General features: G+C 43.3%; 1 protein-coding gene across 1 annotated transcript in view; it reads right to left on the reverse strand.

Annotated features, from left to right (window-relative positions):
• Positions 1 to 23,944, reverse strand: part of Negr1 (neuronal growth regulator 1) — a 661,063-nt gene that overhangs the window by 262,053 nt on the left and 375,066 nt on the right. The window contains exon 3 of the mRNA XM_050149512.1: positions 1,454 to 1,579. Within this exon, the coding sequence (XP_050005469.1) occupies positions 1,454 to 1,579 (126 nt within the window). The remainder of the gene's footprint in view (positions 1 to 1,453; positions 1,580 to 23,944) is intronic.

Here is a 23,944-nt window from a genome sequence, read left to right on the forward strand (position 1 = left end):
GGGAAGTAGGAAACACTTGAGGATAGCGGAGAGCCAGTCAACGACTGGATGAATGCAAGCGTAAGCATTTCAGGTGAGAAAGCGGTGCATTCGACGCAGGGTCTCAGTTTCTGTGCCCACTTCCGGCCTATAGAGAGCCTGCCATGTATTCAACGTCCACATGTCCATTCTGTGGCTTCTGTCAAGGGAGGTGTTGTCAGTCAACGATACACTCGAACTTCAGAACTATTACAGGAGCTTAATGCACGCCCCATAAGTGTGTGAAGCCCGGCGTATTGATTGTTATCTCCCACTAACAGCAATACTTAGCACCTGGTGTGGGTGATTCTCATTAGACCCACTGCACAAACGAGGCAACCGGAAGACACTTAAGGAATGAGCGATGTTAAATAAAGCATTAGCAGATGAAGTAGATGTTCCAAGTGTGCTCTTTTCTACGCCTACATGCAATGTTCCTTTCTGGTTTTATTAAGAGCAGTCTCATTGTTCGCGCCAGCTTTGTGGAAGTTTTTTTTTTTCTTCCCAAAATAAAAGGAAAACAACTGAAGTAAAATTGTATTAGTCTAAAAATGTGCTGTGTTCCTAGACAATAAAATAATATCGTCACTTTCAAGAAATTCTCAAAGCTACAGGTGAAAACTTTTCTTTATTTTGTTGTATTTATTTGGGTGGGGCTGTAAGCATAGTGCGTGCACACACCGAACCCAAAGGTGGACCCTTAGTGCCTGCTCTATCACTGGCTTTCTCCTCCCTAGAAGTAGGGGCTTTTGGTAAAGCTAGAGCCGGGCCCTTGCAATCCTGGGGCTTCTCTATTACTCCAGACTCACGCTTTGGCATTCCAAATGCAGACACAGGTCTATTTGCATGACGGTTGGCTGTCACTAACTTGCTAACGTTGACTTCAAGCCTTCTGGATGATGTGCACAGTGTAGTTGTAGAAGCCACGGGTTCCTAGAAACATCCCACAGACCTCATGCCACCAGTTACGTGATCTCTGTGTATAAATCACTTCCATGTGAGGACTTTTGGATCCCTTCATCAAGTAAAGATAATTCTAACTCCCAAACCCTTGATTCTGCACAGCAGCTTGGAATCAGGCCTAGCAACTCACAGTCTGTATAATTCCACTCTCTCCTGATTACCTCAGCCGTGCCTGCTGGCTATCAACATGTGACGCTGTTGAGTAAGTCCCGCACACACTTAAATGAACAGGTTTTTTTCCTGTAGTAATAATTCCATTCGAACCTTTCCTATTGATTTGTGATTACCCAGAATGTTACAGTGAAAACAACGTTGCCTAGGAATCAAGAGGCCTTATTATGATGTCTTGGGCAGTTCATTCCTTCAGTTTCCTTGAGCCCCGCTGTCTATAGGCGCCATCTCATTAAGGAGGAGGGAAATGAACGGGGTTCACTCACTCTCTGAGCCGCCAACGCTGCAGGCCGACACTCACCTGACGGGGAGATATGCCTCCAGGAAATGGCAGGCTCTGGCTTCCCGGTGGCCAAACAAGTGAGGGTGACATTGGTCCCTTCATTGATGGTCATGTCATTTGAGATGTCATATATTTTCGGAGGAACTGGAAAGACAAACAAACACACAGAGGTGAGATTCAGTATCTGTAAGGCATTGTTGGAATACCCTTGAGTATTCACTAAATTCGTTCTACGGATGACTTGTGCTGAGTGATTTAGAATATGGACCCATCTCCCTAGTCTACCTAGAATCATTACCGGCATGAGGCTTCTGCTTTGAAAACAGTTAATAACAGACCCAACTGTGCCAGCTTGCTAACTTCTGAGCTGCATGGAGCAGTGTGGGGAGGAAATGGAAGGTTGCCTTAGGGCCACAGAGGTGCATGCAGCTTCTGCTTTGTACTGATGATCGAGGGGCTGGACATCCTAGGAGCCAGTGTTCTAGGGAACAAAGGTCGTTTAGTAAGGACTTTATTGGTAATAATAAGACAAGCTCCCTGGAGTAAGTCGTGGCAGGGTTTGCCTGCCTGTCATGCCCTTATACATGGGGTCTTCACAAGAGTGATGGAGAAGCATACTAGGAGCTTTCTGATACATTAGACTTAAGAAACTTTTATCCCAGAATTTCTTCGTGAAGTACAATTTGTTAAATGAAAAGAAAGGAACTTTAACTAAACCATTAATCAAAAAATAAAAGAATCTTTTAGGATTAAATTGTCCTAGTCTGACAAGCCAGTTGGTCTGATTTAAGACTCTACAGTATAGATCTGTGGTCTGAGATGGTGCCTAGACTTGCAGAATAAGCATTGTGAACTGTCTTAGCCTCAGAGTCTTCATTGAGATGCAGAGACAAAAATTGGACCGATAGTCCATGGCCACGGTGGGAGCACGTGGGTCAGCACAGGTTCAGAGGTGAGAAAGGAACCTGTCATCAACATCATGTTCTAAATGAACGATGTGAAGCCCACATGTGACACTGGGGTTTAGTTTCAGAAATATTCTCCAACATCACCATCCTGGCAGTGATGTCAACATTCTGGCAATGATGTCATCATTCTGACAACGTCATCACAACTTATACAATGCTATTTTCACTTTGACAATGACGCCATCTCTTTGATAATGTACACAGCTGTCAGGTAGCAACTTAGCTTATGCTTGACTTTAAATAATTGCAGTATTTTGATGATGCCAGGGAAATCTAAGTAAAAGAGAAAGGTCACCCTGATGGATTAGAAAACTGTCCCTTCCTGAAGCATCATTTGAATTATCCCATTCTGGTCTGTATTTTTCAACAGTTATTTTAAAGTCCAGTAGCTAAACACTGCAATTTTATAACTTACCCATTTATTTTTATATTATCTTTGATTATTTTTTAGAGAACCAGAGCTCGACCACAAGAAAATCAAGCTGCAGTATTTGTAATCATAAGGCATTGGTTCAAGTGACTGAGGAAGATCATGGCTGCTGAGCATATACTGTGTGAGCGTGTCCAAATGACACATTTTAAATATATTATCATCAGGATCTTTACTTAGCTTTTCTAAGGCAAACAACAACAATAACAACAGTTCTAAACTGAATTTTATTTTCAGTTAAACTGGAATGAACATAGAGAACTTAACGTTCTAGTAAGATGAGAGACAGAGGAGTTAATAAAAATGAAGCTATAACACCAAAAACATGTAATTTGGGGTTCTAGAGGTGACTCAGCTCTAAAGACCTTTCTGTATGAACAGGAGAACCTGAGCTTGTAGCTCCAGCACCCACGCAGAACATCAGGCATGGTGGTGCATGTCTCTAAATGCCACTGCTGGGGAACAGGAGACATGGGGTTCCCTGGGGTTTGCTGCTTACTGCAGTTGCATTGTAAGCTTCAGTTACTGTGGAGAGGGAGGAGGGCACCGGAAATGAACTGCTGGATCTCTCTCTCTCTCTCTCTCTCTCTCTCTCTCTCTCTCTCTCTCTCTCTCACACACACACACACACAAATATATATATATATGTATATATACATACATACACAAATATATATATATACACACACAAACACACACACATAAAACACATACACACTATATATAATATGTAGATATATTAGATTTATGTAGAAATCGGCTAAACTATGAGATATTTGTACACACACACACACACATATATATATTTACATAGGGCATAAAATGCCAATGCCCACTACAGAAAAATGCAAGACAGTACTTACACAGAGTTTTAATAAACCATGGATAATTTATTTTACAAAGTCAGATGTCCTAACTGATTCAGTGTTGGCCAGGGTATGTATATTTAATAAAAACCTTGCTACCCTGTAACAATCATTCACTCTTGTCCTCTACAGTGTCCCCTTTCCGTCAGTGCCATCTGAGCCTATATCACCTGCACCTCTGGTGTTCATCAGCCCACTGAGTTCATGCCAAACATTAGTGTTCAACTAACTGGAAAGCAGCCCAGTCTCCTAGTCACACACTTTGACTGAACATTTCACAGCTAGGTGTCAGTGCTGAGAGGAGGCGCGAACCCACGGAGTCATTTGTCATTTCAGAGATAGCGATCGCCTCTCAGTATGTGCTACAGAGAAGGCATATCTGGAAGACGGGTACTAAGAAGAAAAGAGTTCTGTGGCTGAGTTCTTTCCTGGGATGTGTCTAACACCAATAGCAGGTGCCTTGTGGAAATACTGGTGACCCCCGTCTGTGCTGTTGCTGGTGGAGGTGAAAACAAGTGACTATTGTCACTGAATACTCAAAACCATTGCACATTCAGCTTCCAAGGCTTCGGGTTTCTACCAAAGACTGTGGAGAGAATCAGTCTAGACCTACAGAAGATGCAGGAAGTTAGAAAGATAATCGCCACCCCTAAGACATTTAAAGGAGAGAGCAGATAAAGACATTGCCTTGCACATCTTTGCCAGTGCTGCTTTACAAGTTATGTTATACAAGTCAGTTGTATAACCATTCATGTAGCTCAAACTCAGCCTGTAAGGGAGGAAAACGTCCTATCCCTATGCCAGACAGCTAAGGGGAATGTGAAGGGTGGGTCAAATGGATGAAAATCATCGTGGTCAGCTCTGTGAGAAAATAAGGTGGGTGCAGAGAAGGGTTCAGAAGCTTCACAAGATGCACCAGCTAAGAAGGAGGAAGGGAAAGTAGCTAAGGCTCTGCCCATGATCAGAACAGGGCAGGATATCAGAACCGTCTGAGGCTCAGCTGTGAGAGATGATTCCTCCAGCAGCTTGTGTGTCTCGGTGACGGAGGCCACATTTGGGAGGAAACCTGAATATTCAGAATATTTATGAGGCTCATAGTGAGCCCAGTATTCTAAGTGCTTACATACTGCCATGGAAAAAGACAAATAAAAGACACTTAATATTCTGTATACGCCTTCTTTTTGTTAGAATTTTACTTAATTTTTATTTTTTGTTCTTATTTAAAGGATTAACAATTCTCTGGGAATTTTACAGCACATGCTTGCATCCTATATACCTAGTTTATCTTAACTCAGGTTCTTTCCTACAGATATATTCAGTCAAAGAATGATTTCAAAAACATTAGCTACATACCTATAGGTTTTAAGGGGTTTCTTGGATTGCTATGCATATTGTTTCTGGATTTATGATCTGGAGCACAAAAATAATTTATTTTTGGCAAAATTTATTCTTCTAAATGTGACCCATCAAAGCATGATAGGCAAGAAGCCTGTGGGGGTGCACACCAATTACTGAGCAATGTGGAGATCCGTGGGAAACTTCTTCCTCCGTTTAAAACCGAACTCAGGTCACCAGACTGAGGCAAGTATCTTTAAACATCTTTCAGGTCCAAGGTTAAGCATGTTTAAACTCACATCCATTTCCAGTAATGTAACCTGTCTTGTCCCTTTGTTGTGTGTGGTCCTGGAACTCAGTTTCTCATTTTGCACCCCTTCTTCAACCATTCATTTGCCTTTAGACAGGAGATGAGTCATGTTTAGAGGCCTCTCTGGATTTAGATTCTCTAAAGGTAATTTACTTCCTGTTGTAGGTTTCATTTTACCAAAACAATTGAGTCCATCTGTCCTGCTGCCACCGAGTCACCTGTCAGTGTTCTCGGCAGGGCATTTGGTTGGCACGGAAGAGTTCCCAGCGTGCACATTCAAACTGGGAGGTCACAGGCGCCACACAGAGACAGCATCAATTCACTATCGAATTTGTGAATAGATGTCATTTCATGTAATATACACATTTTTCAAATCTTATCTCTCTTGGGGGTTTGATACAGGACCCTTGTTTTATTTGTGACAATGTATACAAGGCATGGTGTTCATCCTCATTGTCTCTCTAACGCCACTCACACTACCGAGCCCCTTCCCTGAGAGTCCCTTCCTACTTCTTTGTCCATTTTTGTCAGTAGTTGAGCATACATAGGGTGCTTATATAAACACGGGTGGGGGCTTCTTGACTGTGCACAGGTGTTTCATTTCACATGCTCGGCATGCACTCTGTCACCACCTGTACTACCAGCCTACGCTTGCTGACACATGAATAAACTTTTCTTATTTTTGTAATGACCACCATTCATGGATTTAATGTGAAATTCTTCCATGAACTCAACACAGATCACTAGTGATTGGAGAACCTCCATGAGGGAGACTTAGTCTGTGATCAGCAGAGTGTTTGCAGATGACATTACAAGCCCATACAGATGTTTTCTAGAAGGAACAAATTAAACATTTTTCTCTGAGGCAAGGTTACATGACACATGAAGCTGAGTCAAGCATGATGCTGAGAGCTCTTACTGAGCACATGAGATGGAGATTCTGACTGTGGGCATGTCACGAGGACCTCCAGGGTCTGCCTCATAGTGTTGGGTAACTAGGGGGAAGTCAATGCCCCATCAATATTGTGCTGTGAGGTCACAGCTCTCCACGTAACTTTATTAAAGGATGATGACTTCGTAAGTCTAGTGACTACAGATCATCCGGGCACTGTCCAGTGTTCACTGCAACAACTATATCCTTGGCATCAAAATCGCCCCTCCTCCTACTACCTTATATAATCAGGGCATTGTTTCATAGACAAACACACTTCATCTTCTAATTCTCTGAGGTTGCAAGCTCTTCTCCAAAATCCTCAGGGTAAGGATCCCAATGTCCCTGATGCGACTGCCAAAAACACTAGCTAGCTCCTCCTAACTTGCTCACCAGAACAAATAAGGAATATAAATACAAGTGATTCTGTCTCTTGTCACCATAATTTATTTCATTCTCTCTACCTTTACATGTTCTACCCTCAAAACATGTCACATGGACAGTGACATGAATTCCTGAGAGGACTTCTGTTTATTGAGACAGGGTTTCTCTGTGTAATAGCTTTGACTATCCTGGAACTAGTTCATATAGACCAGGCTGGCTTTGAACTCACAGAGATCCTGTCCCCATCAGCTATGGAGTTATGACTTCGCTGTGCAAATCTGAGAAAGGTGGAAACATGGAGGTGGGAGCACACACTCAGCAACATCTATCATGTCAATGACTCAGAGAGTTTTCTCAGAGCTGGGTGGTGGTGGCACATGCCTTTAATCCCAGCACTCCGGAGGAAGAGGTGGCGTGTGCTTCTATTCTCAGAGCTGGGGCAGAGATTGAAAGACCCCAGGGGCTTTCTGCCCAGCCAGTTTATGGAATCAGTGAGGTCCAGATCCAAGTCAGATACCTGTCTCAAAAACTCACAAAAATGTTGGTTAGTGACAGAAGAAGACCCTGACACTGACCTGTGCCCCCACATGTACACACAGGTCCAGAGCACATGCATGCCTCCACGCAAGAACACAGCTAACAACTTCCTTGTGTATTCTCTGCACAGTGTAGCGGCTGTTAGTTCAGAAACTGTATTTCTGATGCTTTTCCAAGCCTCTTGAGTCAACAAGCTAGACAGAACCATATATCTCAGGAGAATTAAATTTTTCTTTTCACTCTTATATCTGGCAACGGCTGGCAGTATCAAAAGAACATTCCTCCTTCCACAGGGTTGGCACCTCCCTTTCCCTCTTGGCCAGTCCCCAGAAGGTGCAAGCCCATCTCCGCTTCACAGTCAACCTTCTAGAAAGGTGTTGTTCTCAAACTGAGAGAAGAAATTGCTTCATGACTTCTTTTCAAAATGTGCTTGCGGGTGCTTGATGGCTTCATGGCCCACATCTAAGCAGCAAAACCACTCTCCCAGCTGACAGACTGCAACTGACTTTATAGTTTATGGCATCTCAGAGATGTGTGTGGCTTCTCTCCTCATCCCATCACTCAAAGATGGTGAAAAGAAGGAAAAAAAAAACACCAGAGCATAAGTTATAGATGTAAGCGTGCCAGGTTCATGAATTGCTTACTGATGGGACATGCCAGAACGACTTAGGAGGTAAAGAACATGTTTGAGAGAAACACGTCTACTTCCTCCAGCTCCAACTTTGAATCATGTTGCAAACTTTAGTATTTTCCTCATCTAAAAGTATGCTCGACTATTTCTCAGCCTATCGTGTTCTTCAGGACACAGGCTATTAAACAAGACAAAACAGCAATCACAAGAGCACCACGATGGCCACCCTTACGCTCACCAGTGGATATTTCCCTAGTACCTGCGGCACCAGAAATGGAGTCGCAAAAGGTCTATCTCTGTGGCGTTAGAAATTCATATCATTAGTAATTGTAATATGAAGCCACGACACCTACAAAGAGGTGCCAGCACAATGTTTTGGGACTATAAAATTACAAACTGATTTTTTCTGAAGGTGAGACTAGGCAAGGATGCTGATATTTGACCACATTTTGAAACAGAAGGAAAAGTGAGGAGGATGTGCTGATTAAAACTGTATTGTCTTATATTCAGGTAGTGAAGGGGTAGAATCCAGTGAGCTTTTCCCAAACCTGAGTGGGAGGAGGAGCAAACAGAAAGACCTGAGAACATGGGTATGTGGTCTAGGTAATGAGAGTTGGATGCAATCAGATGGCTCCTCCTTAACATCTGTCCTATGGTTGGACACTCGTTTCTCTATGATTCCTGCCCCTGTTGTGTTCACGGTCTAGATGGGAGGGAGCTTAGGTGTTTGCAATTTGTTTTTGTTTGTTTGTTTGTTTTGTTTTTCGAGACTGGGTTTCTCTGTAGATTTGGAGCCTGTCCTGGAACTAGCTCTTGTAGATCAGGTTGGCCTCAAAAACAGAAATCAACCTGCCTCTGTCTCCTGAGTGTTGGCAACACCTGCCTGGCTCTGCAATTTGTTTTTAAATGGTAAGATTAGCAAAGTACATGAGGAAAGGCAGCCACCGGGAGGTCCTGGGCAGCTTTTCCCACTAGGTTATTCCCTCCTGAGCAGTCAGGAACAGGTCCTCTGAAGCAGTACAGAAGGTGTGCCTGAGGATGGGAGGGGCTGGGCCCCATGCAGCATGGAGTGGTGGATAAACCCAGCATGAACATCACTTTCTATTCCTTTCTTACCCTTGTCTCTTGCCAGTTTAACATGGGTGCAGATAAACTCTGGGGTAAGAACACGAAGGATCTTTAAATTCTAAGACGCCATTCTTCACTGAAAATGTTCTTGGGCTACAGCTTTTAAAGGGTAAATTGAAACAAAACAGGCTTAGGAGAAACCTGAGTATACATGGAAGCTAAACATGATCAAAGAATTTGAATAGTCCTTTGGCCTTCAGAAGATTAGAAGCAGCTAAGTAACAGTTTTCTTATTTTTATTGAGAGGCAGACTCCTTACTTGCTTTAAAAACACTCGAGAAGTAAAATGAAACATTGCCGCATTAGAGTTTTCATATCTGGATGGGTATAGGATTGTTATTTTTGTTTCACTTGGGTTTTAGCATCAATAGAGGCTGGCTCCTCCAGGGAATGTTTGCCCACTGGAGTTCAGACCCCTGGTGCACCTCAGGGCGGCATCAGCATTAGTAGCGTCTTGGATGTTCAGACATAAATACAGGATTGGAATTACTGCAGCAGCAGCAGCTGGAAGGCCAGGACACACTGGGCAGAGCTGGTGGCACAGGCTCAGGGAATACCTGTGAGTCTGGGTTGCCACTGAGACTGCCCGGGAACCAACCCCATGTCTCCAAACCTGCTGAGATGGTAACATTTTATTAAGAATTGATAATGAGTATTTTCCTGGAAACCATTTGGCAAAGTATTTTAAGAACTTTAGAAAAACTGTCTGAGTAGCTATGATGTGTCTCTTTCCAGGAATTTAGATCAAGGAAAGAAGGAGCCTGTTTTTAGTATGGTTATTCTTCCCATAAACCTGCTGACCAGTTTTGGAGCAGAGCCATAAAGTGCCCTCTGCATCAGCTGAGAGGACTTCTTGCCTCCTCCTTGGTACTTGGAGTGAACCATTTTCCTAAACCAGAGAAAACAGCCATCTGTGTCGAACTAGAACCCAGATGCCTGCTTCGCAAACATTTCCCATAGCAGAAAGCTTGCTCCAGGCTTTTTAGAACCCAAGGGCCCGAATACACCCTTGGAGCTGTGGGGTACTTATGTACCACCTGCCTTGATTTCATGAAGAATGCCCACTCTGCTTCACTGGGTTCAATGTGCACTCCTCACACGCCCAGGGCTCGGTAGCTGCTTTATTTTTGCGTTTTTTTTTATATCAGACTTTATGTCTAAAAGCTGCTGTGGTGTTCTTTTGCTTGCAAAGCAAAGGTGCCATTTCAGCACCATTAGACAAATAATGTCTTCTTTGAAGTACACTCGTTCCTTTGTTCTTTGTAAATAATATTTATTATCCTAATTATGAAGATGGCACCCATTTGCTGAAATTAGTGGGTGAAAAAACATGTGAAGAATAAGAAGGAAAATATCATAGATTGTAGCATCTGAGATGCACTTTGGTTGTTAAAACAAAGTAGTGTTGCACCGTCATGTGACTGACTATCACACCACCATTAGGGATGATCATTATTAACAGCTTAATGTATTTTATGTGGGTACTTTCAGGTATCCATTTTTACATAGATCCTCAATATTTCCATGGGGTCTACAAAGCTCACTGGGAATGAAGCTTTGGGTAAAAATAAATAATGCCTCCTCTGACGGTATAGCTTTGAAAGTGAGCTGGAATGGTATTGGGTGGAAACTGAAAATGTTTGCCTTGGCTCTCTGCCTTTCTTTTTGTTGGCAAAGTGCCTGACAGAGGGTGCCTACCGCAAGGGTGAAGGGCTGGTAGCTGGTGCAGCGTGTGTCACTGAACAGAAGTCTCAGCGCCCAAGATCCTAATATTTCTATACACTCACAGGCCATGGATTCCTAGAGCCCCTCCCCTAAGGATGGGCTCCATCTATCTCCACTCTGTTTGCTCTGAATTTGGTTTGCTACTGATGATTCCAAAAGGAGATCTGGAAGCTGAATGACTTCCACACTGGGTTATAAAGTAATGGCATTTGTCTCCTGTCCTGTTCTCCAAGAACACTCATTCCTGGGGGCTTGGGAGACTGTGTAGTTCATCTGACCACCCTGGAGCTACCCAGCTAGAGACAGCACATGGAGATGCCACAAGTGAAAGCCACATGGTGAGATTCTGAGACATCAGGGGTATAGCCCGTGATGGTTTACATCTTATTGAGGTCAAAATTAGCCAGCTCAGCCTAGTGAGGCTGTGGATGCTGGGTCCAAAGATCTCAGACTGTAGTTTTGCTTGCAAGACAAACTGTCCTTGCTATTTGTATGCATTCAATTTTGGAATGGTTTTCAGATTAACACAAGTTGGAAGGTTTATGCTGCTTGACTTCATGGCATATGAAACTACCGCAGAAGAGTGTTGTCTGTGAATATAGGCTGTAGAGAAGAGACTCCAGAAATAGATGCCCAGAGGTGACTTGGTCAGAGCTGATCACTCTCACTGGGAGTAAAAGTACTTCTAGTGAAGTGGGGTGCACAGAGTTCATCTTCAGACTAAGCTGTAGCTCCCCAGTGAAGGATGCTACACCACAGACCAGCAACCACTCATGATTTCCATCTGAAGAAGGAAATCTAACTAGGTCCTCCTGCTTAGCTTTTATTGCCAACCAGACACAACCTCCATCACCTGGACCTTTGTTAAGAATTGTCTCCATCAGATTGGCCTACAGATGTGTCTGTGTTAAGGTAAGTAGGAGGACCCAGTCCACTCTGGGTGGTACCATCCTTAGGCACCCAGTGCTAGACTCCATAAGCAAGCTGGCTAAGCATGAGTCTGTTAATAAGGTAGAGAGACGGCCAAAAAGACTGTTTTTCCTTGAATTTTGCTTCCTTTAAGCTCTTGGATAAGATTCTGTTCTGGCTTCTCTTGGGGATAGGCTGTGACGTGGGGATACCAGCCAAATAAACCCTTTCTTCCTAAGTTGCTTTTGATCAGTCTCAGCAGTTGAGAGCAAACTAGAACCCTCAGTGTTCTTCTGACTTGAAACTTTGTGCTCTACAAACCTCATTGCACTATCTGCAGGATTAGCCTGACATCAACTCAAACTGCACCTTCAGTGGCTATGAGAAGAACCTTGCTCTAACAGAAGACCCTTGACCTTCACACCCGAGACTATTCCTCATTGCAGAATCTTCCCATTCTCCGAGAAAAAAAACAGCACCTATAGAGTTATGTGTAGAAAGGGTTCATCATATGCTCTGTGCCCCGTATGGTCTAGACGCAGCTGGGAAGTCATAGCTTCCTGTGTCTCTTAAATTCATAGAAGCGTTCAACAGCTTTCACCCTGGAAGACCCAAGAACCCATTTGCACATCACAATCATCTGACTTCTTATAAAAGCAACACTTGCACTATACACTGGTGTGTGGCTCACCTGTCAGGGAGTGTGTGCCTCGACCCCAGACATGACTAGAGCATTGCCTAAGAAAGTGTTAGGGAACGGAGTTTATTCAGAAACACGAGTGATAGAACCATGGTTCCAGTTAATTTTCTGCTTCCAAAAACAAATATTCCTATACAGTTTTTGTGATCTTTCTTATCTCCTTTTCACAAAGATAATGAGTTGTATTTTTTTCTTATGTTACAACCAAGCGTTATCAAGCAACCATATGCCCACAGATAGCAGTGCTGATGGCTATACGCACAGAGCCTCTATGAAATTGGGTTAAAAGGTAATTTTCCATGCCACTGGCCCCCAGGTCATTAGCCACAGTGGCCTAAGTGCGTTCTCTTATAATTCAATATCAAAGAAATTGCTTTTCTGGCATTAACTGTGTTATATTCAAAATTATATAAATTATTGAAATACTATGCCTCTGCCAAGATATAAGACAGTTCACATGGGAAAAAGAAGCTGAGTCCTAAATTACTCATTGGGGAAAAGTCAGTCTCCCGACAGAAATTGTTTTATACCAGGGCCAGCTTCTGGGCCTCGCTTTAGGGATGAGCCACACAGCTGAGAGCTTCTGGAACTAATGATTTTGTTAGCCTTAAACAGGAACTTGTGTGTTTGAATGCTTGGTTTTCCTGTTTGAGACAGCAGGACACAGAGTGTCTGGTGCCTCAGGGCTCTTTTAGGAGCATTTTCATTGGTCATATGATCTCTGATGCAATCACTGTAAGTCATGGTTCAGGGCAGTCAGGGATCTGTCCAGAAGTACTGAAATTTGGTGATGTTGCTTTAGTATTTTGACTGAAATATAATTCAGTTACATACATATGCCTATATAATTAATGCTTATATTACCTGTATTATACTTAATACAGGTTTAACATATGTATAGTTCTGTGGACACATGTGTGTGTATTGGTGACATAGTTGAACATTTATTATATACTTATTATATTGAAGTTGGTCTTTGTGCTTCTGCCTGATAAGAGAAGTATAGTATAGGAGATTCATAAATCATAAACAGTGTAACCTCGAAAGGGCTCTCTCCTTTATACTTGTAACACTTTCATCTGGGTTGAAAATTTTCATTTATCCCTTGGTATGCACTGGGGATTGCTCTAGATGCTAGTGACTTCAAATTTAATAACAGAAAGTTGCTGTTTTCTGGCAGGATACAGACTATGGGAGGAAACAAACACAGAAATAGATTAAAATATAATTATAGCAAGCTTTGTGAGAGAAAGGCATGCGAGCTATCTTCCTCTTAATGAAAATTCATCCAGACCATATACAGATGGAGGCAAAGTGATGGCAGAGACACAGGGGGCCATTTTTGGAATAAGATACTGAAACCATATAAATGTGGATGCACACAGAGGTGGAGACACCTCACTGCTGGGAGACGTCAGACAACTCAGTGACCCTAAGATATACTTATGACCTGACACAAACTTAATTCCTTTTCTATTATGCTACTATAGAACTATATCCCTTTCTAAAAAGAATAAGTTTCTTCTCTTTCTGCCTGTCTGTAGAGAGCAGATGAACACAGAAAGCACTGAATGTTGATTCCCCAGTACTTAGTAGGGTCACACTTTGCATACAGTAAGTATCATTATTTCTGAATGGTCTTATTTGAGGATTTGGTTCTCAATGCGATGCTAAAATATAGTTTCCCATTCTATTCAATACATTCTGAAACACAAAAGGTTTTTAACAAGTTTTCCCTTCTAAATTAAAAGCGCGCCATGTGTGAGGACTCCCCAGGGCAGCAGGATGCTTGGGTTTTCTACATTCCAATCTCTTGGGTCCCCAGCGACAGGCTCCACAGCCACCACCCTAGTGAGAAGCTCAGGAGGCAGGAACCACATAAATTTAGGGTTGAGGGTGAGGACAAGGGAATGTCAAGGACTATGCCAACACAACCTAATTTACCTTTTTATGAGCCACTACTTAGTGGATAAATGGGATGCTGTGAACACAAGGAGTGGATGTGATACCAGGGGCACTGAGCAGCAAGCAGTTCCTGATTGTCTGAGGGAGGCCACGCAGCAAATGGAGTCATTTCTGAATTTTTAATATAGGCAGCACTGGCAGTGAGTGCTTCTGGGAGCATTCCAGGGCAACTGTGGGTGGTCTCTTCCTCCACTCAACTATAACCAGTGTACTGGTGTATGGGAAACAGATTGACAGGACTACCCTAGGGGATTGGGTTTGCAAAAACCTGTTTTGTAATGAGAGGCCTTCACCAATGGTAAGAGGTTCAGAGACAAGGAGATGCAGGACACCTATGAAAGAAGTGGGGGTACTGATAGGAAGCAATGCTCAAGGGTGACAAAGGCACGATTTGTTCTGTGCTGACCTGGTGGACATAACGAAGGTAGATAATGAGGCATCCTGAATAAGAAACGACATTCTGGAAAGAGAGAGTATTTACAGAGGATGTTAGCTCCTTGTGAGTTTCAGACATAATGGAAGATTATGTAAGGAGAGAAGGGATGGCTAGATGTGTCCAGGGACAGTGATCTTGGAGATTTTCCACAGTCAGGTCCTGGATCCTGCTTCACTCTCTGGATGTGTAAAGGAGAAAGAAAACTGAAATAAAATGTCACCAGCACATTACAAGGCCAGGGAGATGAAGGGACTGAGAGTGTGCCATGAGAGAGTAAGTGATGAGAGACAGGGACATGGCTCATTGCAGGTTGGCAGAGTGGTGGGTGAGGAAGAAGAAAGAGGGAAGGGAGGGAGGGAGAGAGGAAGGGAGGGAGGAAGGAAAGGAGGAAGGGAGGGAGGGAGGGGAGAGAGTTAGAATGCAGATTCGAAACACTTCACACGCCCCTGGATTTCCTGGCAGGTATTCTTGCTGGTGCTTTCCTATCATCTTGGGCTTTCGAGAGGTTCTGATGCCCTGTTCTGACCTCCCTGGGCAGCAGGCATGGATGTGGTCACATACACACATGTACACAACACACACACACAGTTAAATAAGGTGAAAAGAAGTTTTGGAAAACTGTCACAGGCACCACTCCTGACACTGTTACGTCTTACTTTGTCTGCTCTCAGTGTCCTCCACACGTGTGAGAACTACCTGGTGAGAACCACTCCACCACGTCCCTCTTCTCAGCCCTGTATCAGTGATGCCAGGGTGATGTCTTCGGAATCAGGGAGTGAATTAGCATATGCTACACTTCATGACATTTGTTGAACTGCTTCTTAAATATTGATCAACAGCCTCAGGACCTTTACCTATCCATATGCAAAGGCTTCACCTACAATGGAGGTGTTTATGGAATAAGCATTCAAATGTCTTATAGCTAGAATATTCTATAGTGCTTCATCTCTTTCTTTCGGGTGATAAAATGGAATCAAAGATACACGGTTGCCCTCAAGCAGCTCTGGGCTTAGCTAAGAGGGGATGAGGATGCTAACACCTGAGTAACCAAGTATGAAAGCCCAAGATGATAGGAAAGTGCCAGAAACGGAGATGAAGGCAGGACCAGCAAGACTTTATGGGTAAGAAGAACAGCTGGGGTGCATGATGGGACAGACTTGGAACAGGACTTGAAAGTTAGACTCGACTTAGAACGATGGAATCAGTTTCCGAGTATAGGAGTTACGTGACCACATCTGGGATGAAGAAGAAGGGTCACATTAGCTGTGGAGGAACGTGCACGGAAACAGAGAAATGAGGATGGGAACATCTTGGGGACAAGATGGAGATATCGAAGAGCAGAGGAATCACAGAGGACTTTGAGGCAAGCATGACTAGAACAGACAAGTGCAGATACAGGCATTATACACGGCGATTTACTGTGTCCTCTGAGAGGCTAAAACTCAACCGCCCCACGGAAGTTCCTGCTTGATGCCCAGACTGGAAATAACATCTTAAAATTGAATTATCAGATTAATCAGCCAATTAGTTAATTAATTGCTTGTAGTGACATTTCAATTGTACTTTAATAAATGAAGAGTGCCTGAAGATCTGAGAGTAAAGCAGTCCCACCAGTCAGCCTTACACACCGGATTATGGTAACACACACCTTTAATCCCAGTAGCCACCCTAGTTGCCACAGAAATCAGGTGGTGCGTATCTTTAATCCCAGTGGTGCATGGCTTTAATCCCATGCCTAGAGACGTAAAACAGGGGGAGACAGCTCTCAGACACAGTCTCATTATGAGATTCCTGGAGGCAGGATCGCCATTTTTGGATTGAGGTGGAGGTAAGAGCTAGTGGCTGGCTGTTTTGCTTTTCAGATCTTCAGGTTGGACCCCAATTTCTGACCCTGAGTTTTTATTAATTGTGTTTCAGTTGTTGTGTGTGCCCCTGTGAGTGTGCCATGGCACAGGTACTGAGGCCAGACGACAACTTTCAGGATTTGATTCTCACCTTTAACAAGTAGCTCCTGGGATGGAATGAGGTCAGTGGGTTAGCTACAAACACTCTTATCTGATAAGCCATATCACAGGCTCACAAATGACACATCCGTATAGGAGATTATTTTCTGTCCTTTGAAACTCCACTGGCCACTGTCCTTCTCATTCATCTTTTAACATGAATCTCTTACGCTGTGTTTATGCCTAAGCAAGTTAGGCTTCATTGTATAGCTCACACTGTATGGACCCAGATTGACGTGTTAGCATAAACACAGCAGTGTGTTCCTCCTCTGATGAGCAACACACAAGGCCTTCCGATCCTGCTTCTCCAGACGCCAAGCCCACACACTTTCTGCTCATCCCTCTTTTCCTCCCCTCTTGCCTCTGAATCATTTTGAGTCTCCAGGGGTGGGTGACAGACAGTCTGCCTTGCAAGCATCTTGCAGAAACTGCATTGACTGCAGTTGCTTCCAGTCAATTGCTCACTGCTCTGAAGAAAACAGTAAGCGGAAGACAGCCAGTCTCTAGTCGGTGGGATCTGTTACGTCTGACAGGGAGGGCTTTGCATAGGGAGTTGGCAGGATTATGGTGTGAGGGTTCTATCTGCCATCACCATCAGGCTGGGGGCACGCACAGTTCGGGAGGGCCTTTGGGAAGAGAGTCCTTTGCTTGCTACTGACTGATATTTTATTTCTAAAAGGATTAAATAAATTGTGGGGAAAGCAAAATCTTCTGTAGTAGATTTAGAAATATAGTCTGTTCCCTTTGGGGTAAGTGCTCAAGTTCACTCCCTCTCTTGGTGCCCAACTAGACAACTAGATTTTGTTCCTCAGAATTCTTTATAGTTTCTCCAGTCCCAGTTTCAATCAAGGGGTTTTGATCAGAAGTGTTTTGTGATTCCCTGTGCTAATTGCAATGAATTATGGCATGTGAGCTTGGAAACCACATACTGAGGAGAGCAGAAAGCCAATGTAGAAGGCGGTCAGTCTGGACAGCAGGCAGGCTGCCTGCAAGGAGCACTTGTTCTGAATGTTCGATGAGTGAGAAATATGTGTTGGAAATGTTGAAAGAACTAGCTTATTATATTATATATATATGTATTATAATTCATGTGAAAAGGAGTCAGAATTCAAAATTTACGGCAACATTTTTATCTTATTATCCTCTTCTCCAAAGTATAATGAGGAGCATACTGCCAATTCATCTGAGGTAAAATACGTAATGTGATATTAAATAGGTAAAAAAAGACTGTAAATGAAAAGCAATTTCATTTGAGAATGCAGAAAAGTTATTTTTCTGACAGAAGTCAGCAACTGACTGCAGCGAGGTACATAAGCATCGAGTCTAAGTAAGATGCCTCACGTCAAGGGTGAGAAGAGTCTTTAACAAGTCATTAACTTAATGCTTTATAGAAATCGATCACAGGAGAACTATAAACATATGATCACGTCAACCCACAGAGGGAAGCATTAAGTAAGAAAGAATACTGTCACTTGTAGCGAAATGGAAGATTGGCGGTAAAAAGATCTTGTCGTGCGGTAAAGAGATACAAACTGCACAATGCCTGTCCCCTGGGGTTGTGGGTGTGGAGAGACGTCATTAGAAGCAAGGCCAGCCCACACTCACTGCTCATCTGAAGTTTCTAACCAATCAAAACTCAAAAGCAAGTAGAAACTTAAGGGTTGGAAGTTGAGCAGATCAGCAACTCAGTGCATAATGTAATTTCAACAGAAACCTCAAGCCATCACCAGGAGAATTCACTTAGATTAGGATGTTAATTCTTCACAAAGTAAATCTATGTGTTTGATCTAATTATGATAAAATGAATTTATTAACAGAATCAAACAAGAATAATTAATACTGTAAGAAGAAAGAAAAGCTGAGACTGCCCTAAGGAAGAAAGTACAGAGAAGAATTTATTCTGTGATATCCTGAAGACTAAAATAAAATCTCAGGCAGGGAGGGGAGCAGAGAAAAAATGTAGAGCTCAGTAAAAATCAATAAAAAAAATCTCACGTCTGGGGCTGGAGAGATGGCTGTTAAGAGCCCTTGCTGTTCTTGCAGAGGACCTGAGTTCAGATCCCACTACCAAACTGGGGAGCTCACAATAGCTGTAACAACAACTACAGGAGATTTGAAACTCACTTCTATCCTCCATGGCACCCGTATTCATGTTCACATACTACCATTTAGACGTGCATGCAAACACATACTTTTAATTAAAAATTTAAAACAACAATAACAACAAGATTCCCTCAGGTTAAGCACTCAGACTGACTAGAATTAAAAGGGCACACACACACACACAAACACACACACAAACACACACACGGACACACAAATCACCCGGAGCTATTCCCAAGTTGACTGCAATGGTGAAATACCAGATAATAGAAACCAAAAATTTGGTCAGCAACACTAGACAATAGATTGTCCATATGGAAAATTGCAAAAGCGAATTCTAACTTCAAGTTACATATAGAAAAAAAGCTGCCCATAAAGGCCCATATATCAAAGCACACGTGTAAACTTTTAAGTAGATTTGCTTCGTGATACTGAAGTTATTAAACATCATGACACACAACTCAAGTCAAGTTCAAGACGAAGTATGGGACTGTATTAAATGCAGCACAGACGCACTTGTGAACACAGGACTGTGTTAAATGCAGCACAGATGCACTTGTGCACACGGGACTGTATTAAATGCAGCGCAGATGCACTTGTGCACAGGGACTGTATTAAATGCAGCGCAGATGCACTTGTGCACACGGGACTGTATTAAACGTAGCACAGATGCACTTGTCACATTTGAGACATTGAAAGAGTACTTTGGTGAAGACATAGATTTGTGAACATTGTTCACAATGAATATAAACTGATAACATTAGAGTCATGAATATGCACACACTCACTCACACACACACTCACACACACACTCACACACTCACACACACACACACACAGAGAACCGTTCAACAGAAAATCTATGGGAGTAGGATATGCAACAAAAATCTTGAATAGAAAATTATTCAAAATACTGGTAAGAAAGTCTTTGCTATTAAAGCACTTAAATAATTAAAAATTACCTTGAAATCTATAATATTTCTACAACTTTAAATATTAGATCATACGGGATAAAGGACATCAAAAGATGAAAAAGAAAAACCATACAATTGAAAGCAACCTAAATCTTCAAATAACTGAAATCAGTAACTGAGACCAAGGCTCAGGGGTGACATTTCAGTTTCACTCTCAGTGTTTGCGGACAGACAGCCTTGCTGCCCCACAGAGGCTCTGCCATCCCCTTTAGATCAGCTGCAATGCAGCAGCCTCCCCAGGTAAGTCCTTGCTGAGGTCCGATGACTAAGACCACAGCAGCAGCTCTCGGTGTGGACAGGATCCCCTGGGATGTCCTTAAAATTCCCAGTGGAGATGTCTGCCATAGACAAATGGAGTTGTATCCACATCCCCACAAAGCTCTCTAGAAGATTGCACTGTGTACCTGCATAGCAGAGCCTTGCTTCAGTACAACCCTTTGTCACCTCAGGACGGAAAGATACTCTGTAAGATATGTGTAGAGAACACCGTCAATGTGTGAGCACCACAGACCTACAGACACAGGACTTCAACTCTCAGTTGGTGAAGGCAGGAGCTGCTTGTTGGCTCCCAGATGCCTGGCTAGCTTAGACCCGAAATAAACACACAGCAGCTGTGTTAATTAAATCGCTGCTTGGCCCATTAGCTCTAGCTTCTTATTGGCTAACTCTTACGTATTAATTTAACCCATCTCCATTAATCTATGCATCACCAAGAAATCGTGGCCTACCAGCAAAATTTCAGCACGTCTATCTCTGGTGGCTCCATCTCTGTAACTCTGCCTTCCTCCTCCCATGCTATAGGAGGAAACCAATAAGAGTAACACATAGACAGAAGGACCTCCCACAACACCCAGTGTCATCAGATATGGTCAGCACACCATGGATGGGGCCACTGTTGACATAACAGCTACTGCATTATAAACAACAAGCTCGTAAATACAACGTCCACAAATAGTGAACAAAACCAGAGGATGAATGGCCTCCTCTCCTGGAGTCCTCAGGTGTGATGAAGCACCGAGCACTGCTCTGTAACTGCAGCTTCATCTAGCCGGCAGGTCAGGAGGTCTGGTTCCTCACTGTGTGCGCCCCAAGGCCTCTTCCATCCAGCACAGCTTGGTCTCACTGTGGAGACAGAGACGCAGCCACCCTGCTGGAACCTTGCAAAGCCAGTGCCGTCCATGCAGCTTGTCCTTGGGACAGATGGCCACATGGCAGAGATTGCACACTTTGCAGAAACTGACACCTGCCCAGTGCTAAGCATCTGTGGAGCTGCATGGTGTCAGGGTCTACAACCAAATCCCCAAGCAGAGATGAGTGCAGCAATTGGGTCTCTGTGAATCCACGTCAACTATTCAAAAAAGAACTATTCTAACTCTGAGGGTCAAAGCCAGTTAGGGTTCCCGAGTGTAATGTGTGACACAACTTATGAAAAATGGCACACTCTAAACTCTAGGATGAACACCCAATCTCTTTTCCTTCCCTATCCACCCCCACCACATACAGCTTTTCTAGTGATGATTGTGCTTCTCTGTTCTCACAGCAGGGGGCAGCACAGAGCCTCCTCGGCGTGAGGCTGGACAGTCCACACCACTAGGGGAGGTGGGTAGAAAGAGGGGGCACTCTTCAGTGTACTGCAGATGTGATTTGTGAGGTGTTTGGGCTTTGAAGTCTTGCCGGTGCAGACAAAGTTATTTTTTATACCACACCAGAAATGCATTTCACTCCAGTGTGCATCCACGATGGTCTAATATCAGAAAACAGCATGGTATCAGAAGCCGAAGGGTCAAACCATGTGCATACGTGGTAGACTATGAAGGCCAGATTGCTCTGCGATCACAAATGCAATGCCATGTAGATAATATGAATGGGGGGAGTTATCAAAGTGAATTCAAGAGCGACAACCTCTCAACAATTTTCTCCAACAGAATGCCAGCAAATATCTATGTGAACAAAGTCGCCCAATAATTCAACAGGTCCAGTATCTCTCTCCGTCACTGTCTGCCTTAAAGACTTGGGAACTGTGCCCATAAAGAGAGGCATCAGGAAGAAGCCAAGAAATTCAACAACTAAAAAGCAAGTGGAGAGTTTGTTCTGAAAGAGTCCAGACGGAACTTTCGCTTGGAGTGTCAGGAAGGTTCAAGCTGGGATCGCGGAGATGCAATTGTGGGGTTTTTGCTTTTACCACAGGCACTTCAAAACTGCCCATTATTAAATACTTGTCCAATGGTAAAGAAAGGATCTGTGCCATCAAGGAAAAGAGGAAAACAGTTTTAGAGAAATCCCCACAATTTCCAGCCACAAACCTCACAAAGTGTTTTCATGTTGTAAAGGAGGGATTATCAAAGACATTCCAAGACAGGAAGAGTATGAAACCAGACCGATCCTGTGCGGCATGGTCAGGCCACACCCGGACTGCTTCCCACGGATGTGCTTGGTATAACATGCAGGTAACCTCTCCTAGGATCCCGTTTCCATCTGACGAGTTTCCTAGGGAACATGTACTGCTGACCCAGAAAGAGGTTCCTTGAAATCTTATTACATCGCTTTGATACAGGGAAACCAGGGCCCCTTTTCAGGGTTCCCTTCTTTACGTTCATGACTAAAATAATTTAAGAACAGAAATAAAAACACAAAGCCAATTTTTTTTCAGAGTTTGAAAGGAAAAACCCCAGAGCAAGCAAACAGTATGCTTCAGCCGCTTCCCACAGGAGGAGAAGGCAGGCAGAGGGAAAAGTTAATTCACTGAAGCAGGCATGGGGGTCAGAGGCAGACAGGGGAGCAGCCACACTAGGAGGTGGGAGGGAGGCTTCAGAGCAGCGAGTCTCAAACTGAGCGTCGCAATTCCTTCGGGGTCGAAGGACCCTTTCACAGTGTTGTGTATCAGATTATTTGCACCATGACTCATTGCAGTGGCACAGTTACAGTTAGAAAGTAGTAACAGAAATAATTTTATAGTTGGGGGTCACCACAACATGAGGAGCATTAAAGGGTCACAACTTCAGGTAGGTTGGGAGATTAAGTCTCTACCCAAACCGTGGATTCTATTCTTTTGACAGAGTTTTTTTTTCCTACCCCAATATCATTTGTGGCTTATATTTTCTGATTCTTAATCTAGTTTGTAAAACATAGATAATTGCAAAATATATCATGACACTTTTGCGAAAATCTGTAATGTAGGGGAAGAAATAGAACATTACTTGACATGAATTATAGACATGATAAATGATAGCATTGTGGAGGCAGAACTTAAACACTCTGGCATTAGACATCCCCCATTCTTTTCTGGTTTCTATTTTTTTTAGCTCACTACAGTTCTGAATAACCTATATATTTCTCGTTATCTATTCAGCTGTTTTTATTTCAATCGCACCTCTCAGATTCCACTTTTAGATGTCATAAACAGGCATTTTTGATCTGAGCTTATCTTTTTTATTGAACACCAAATAGAAAATATAAGCAGAACTGACTTTGTTTAGCCCAGGCCACTAGGACCTGGCTGTAGAAGTTGTGTGAGCAGAAAGTCTTTGCTGCTGCATTGCTATCTTTTCTTTTCAGAATAAAAAGCCCGACTTCCCCAAAATAGCCAATCAATAGATGATGTCAAGGGATACAATGGACAAACAGCTAGGAGGTTTCTCCTTATATAGAACAAGCAACACAGCTGGAGAGGAGAAATCGGCAGCGAAGACGGGCGCTGAAGCTGTAGTTAGCTTTTGAATATTGCCACTGACTCTAGTAGAGACTCAACGATGGTCAGAGACCTGAGAACAGGTAACTATTGAGTGGTTCAGCTTTAGGAAGGACACACATGAAACCCTGCACCAAGGCTCAGAAACACTGGACGATGCAGCAGAAAGACCACGGGAGCAGGCTAGGGTGGAGGAGGGCAGGGAAATGCGGCTTTAGGGACATGGGGTCCCAATGGCATGCACAAAGTCAGGGCAGCTGTGGCCCTTTGCACAGGCCATGCAGGAGACCAAGGCTCCACACATGGTGTCATGACACTATTAAATTTCAAACACTTAACCTGTTTCACAGATTAAATTGAATCTGACCTCAGGTGGGGTTCTAACTAGTGTCTCGCCACCTCAGAATTAGGTTTTATGTAAATGAGACATTGAATTTACAACTGATGCTAGCTAGAAAGAGATGATGTTGGTGTTGAAATGGGGTG

Source organism: Alexandromys fortis, unplaced genomic scaffold (assembly GCF_014885135.2).
Source record: "Alexandromys fortis isolate MF-2015 unplaced genomic scaffold, M_Fortis_MF-2015_v1.1 scaffold_68, whole genome shotgun sequence".
Lineage (NCBI taxonomy): Eukaryota > Metazoa > Chordata > Mammalia > Rodentia > Cricetidae > Alexandromys > Alexandromys fortis.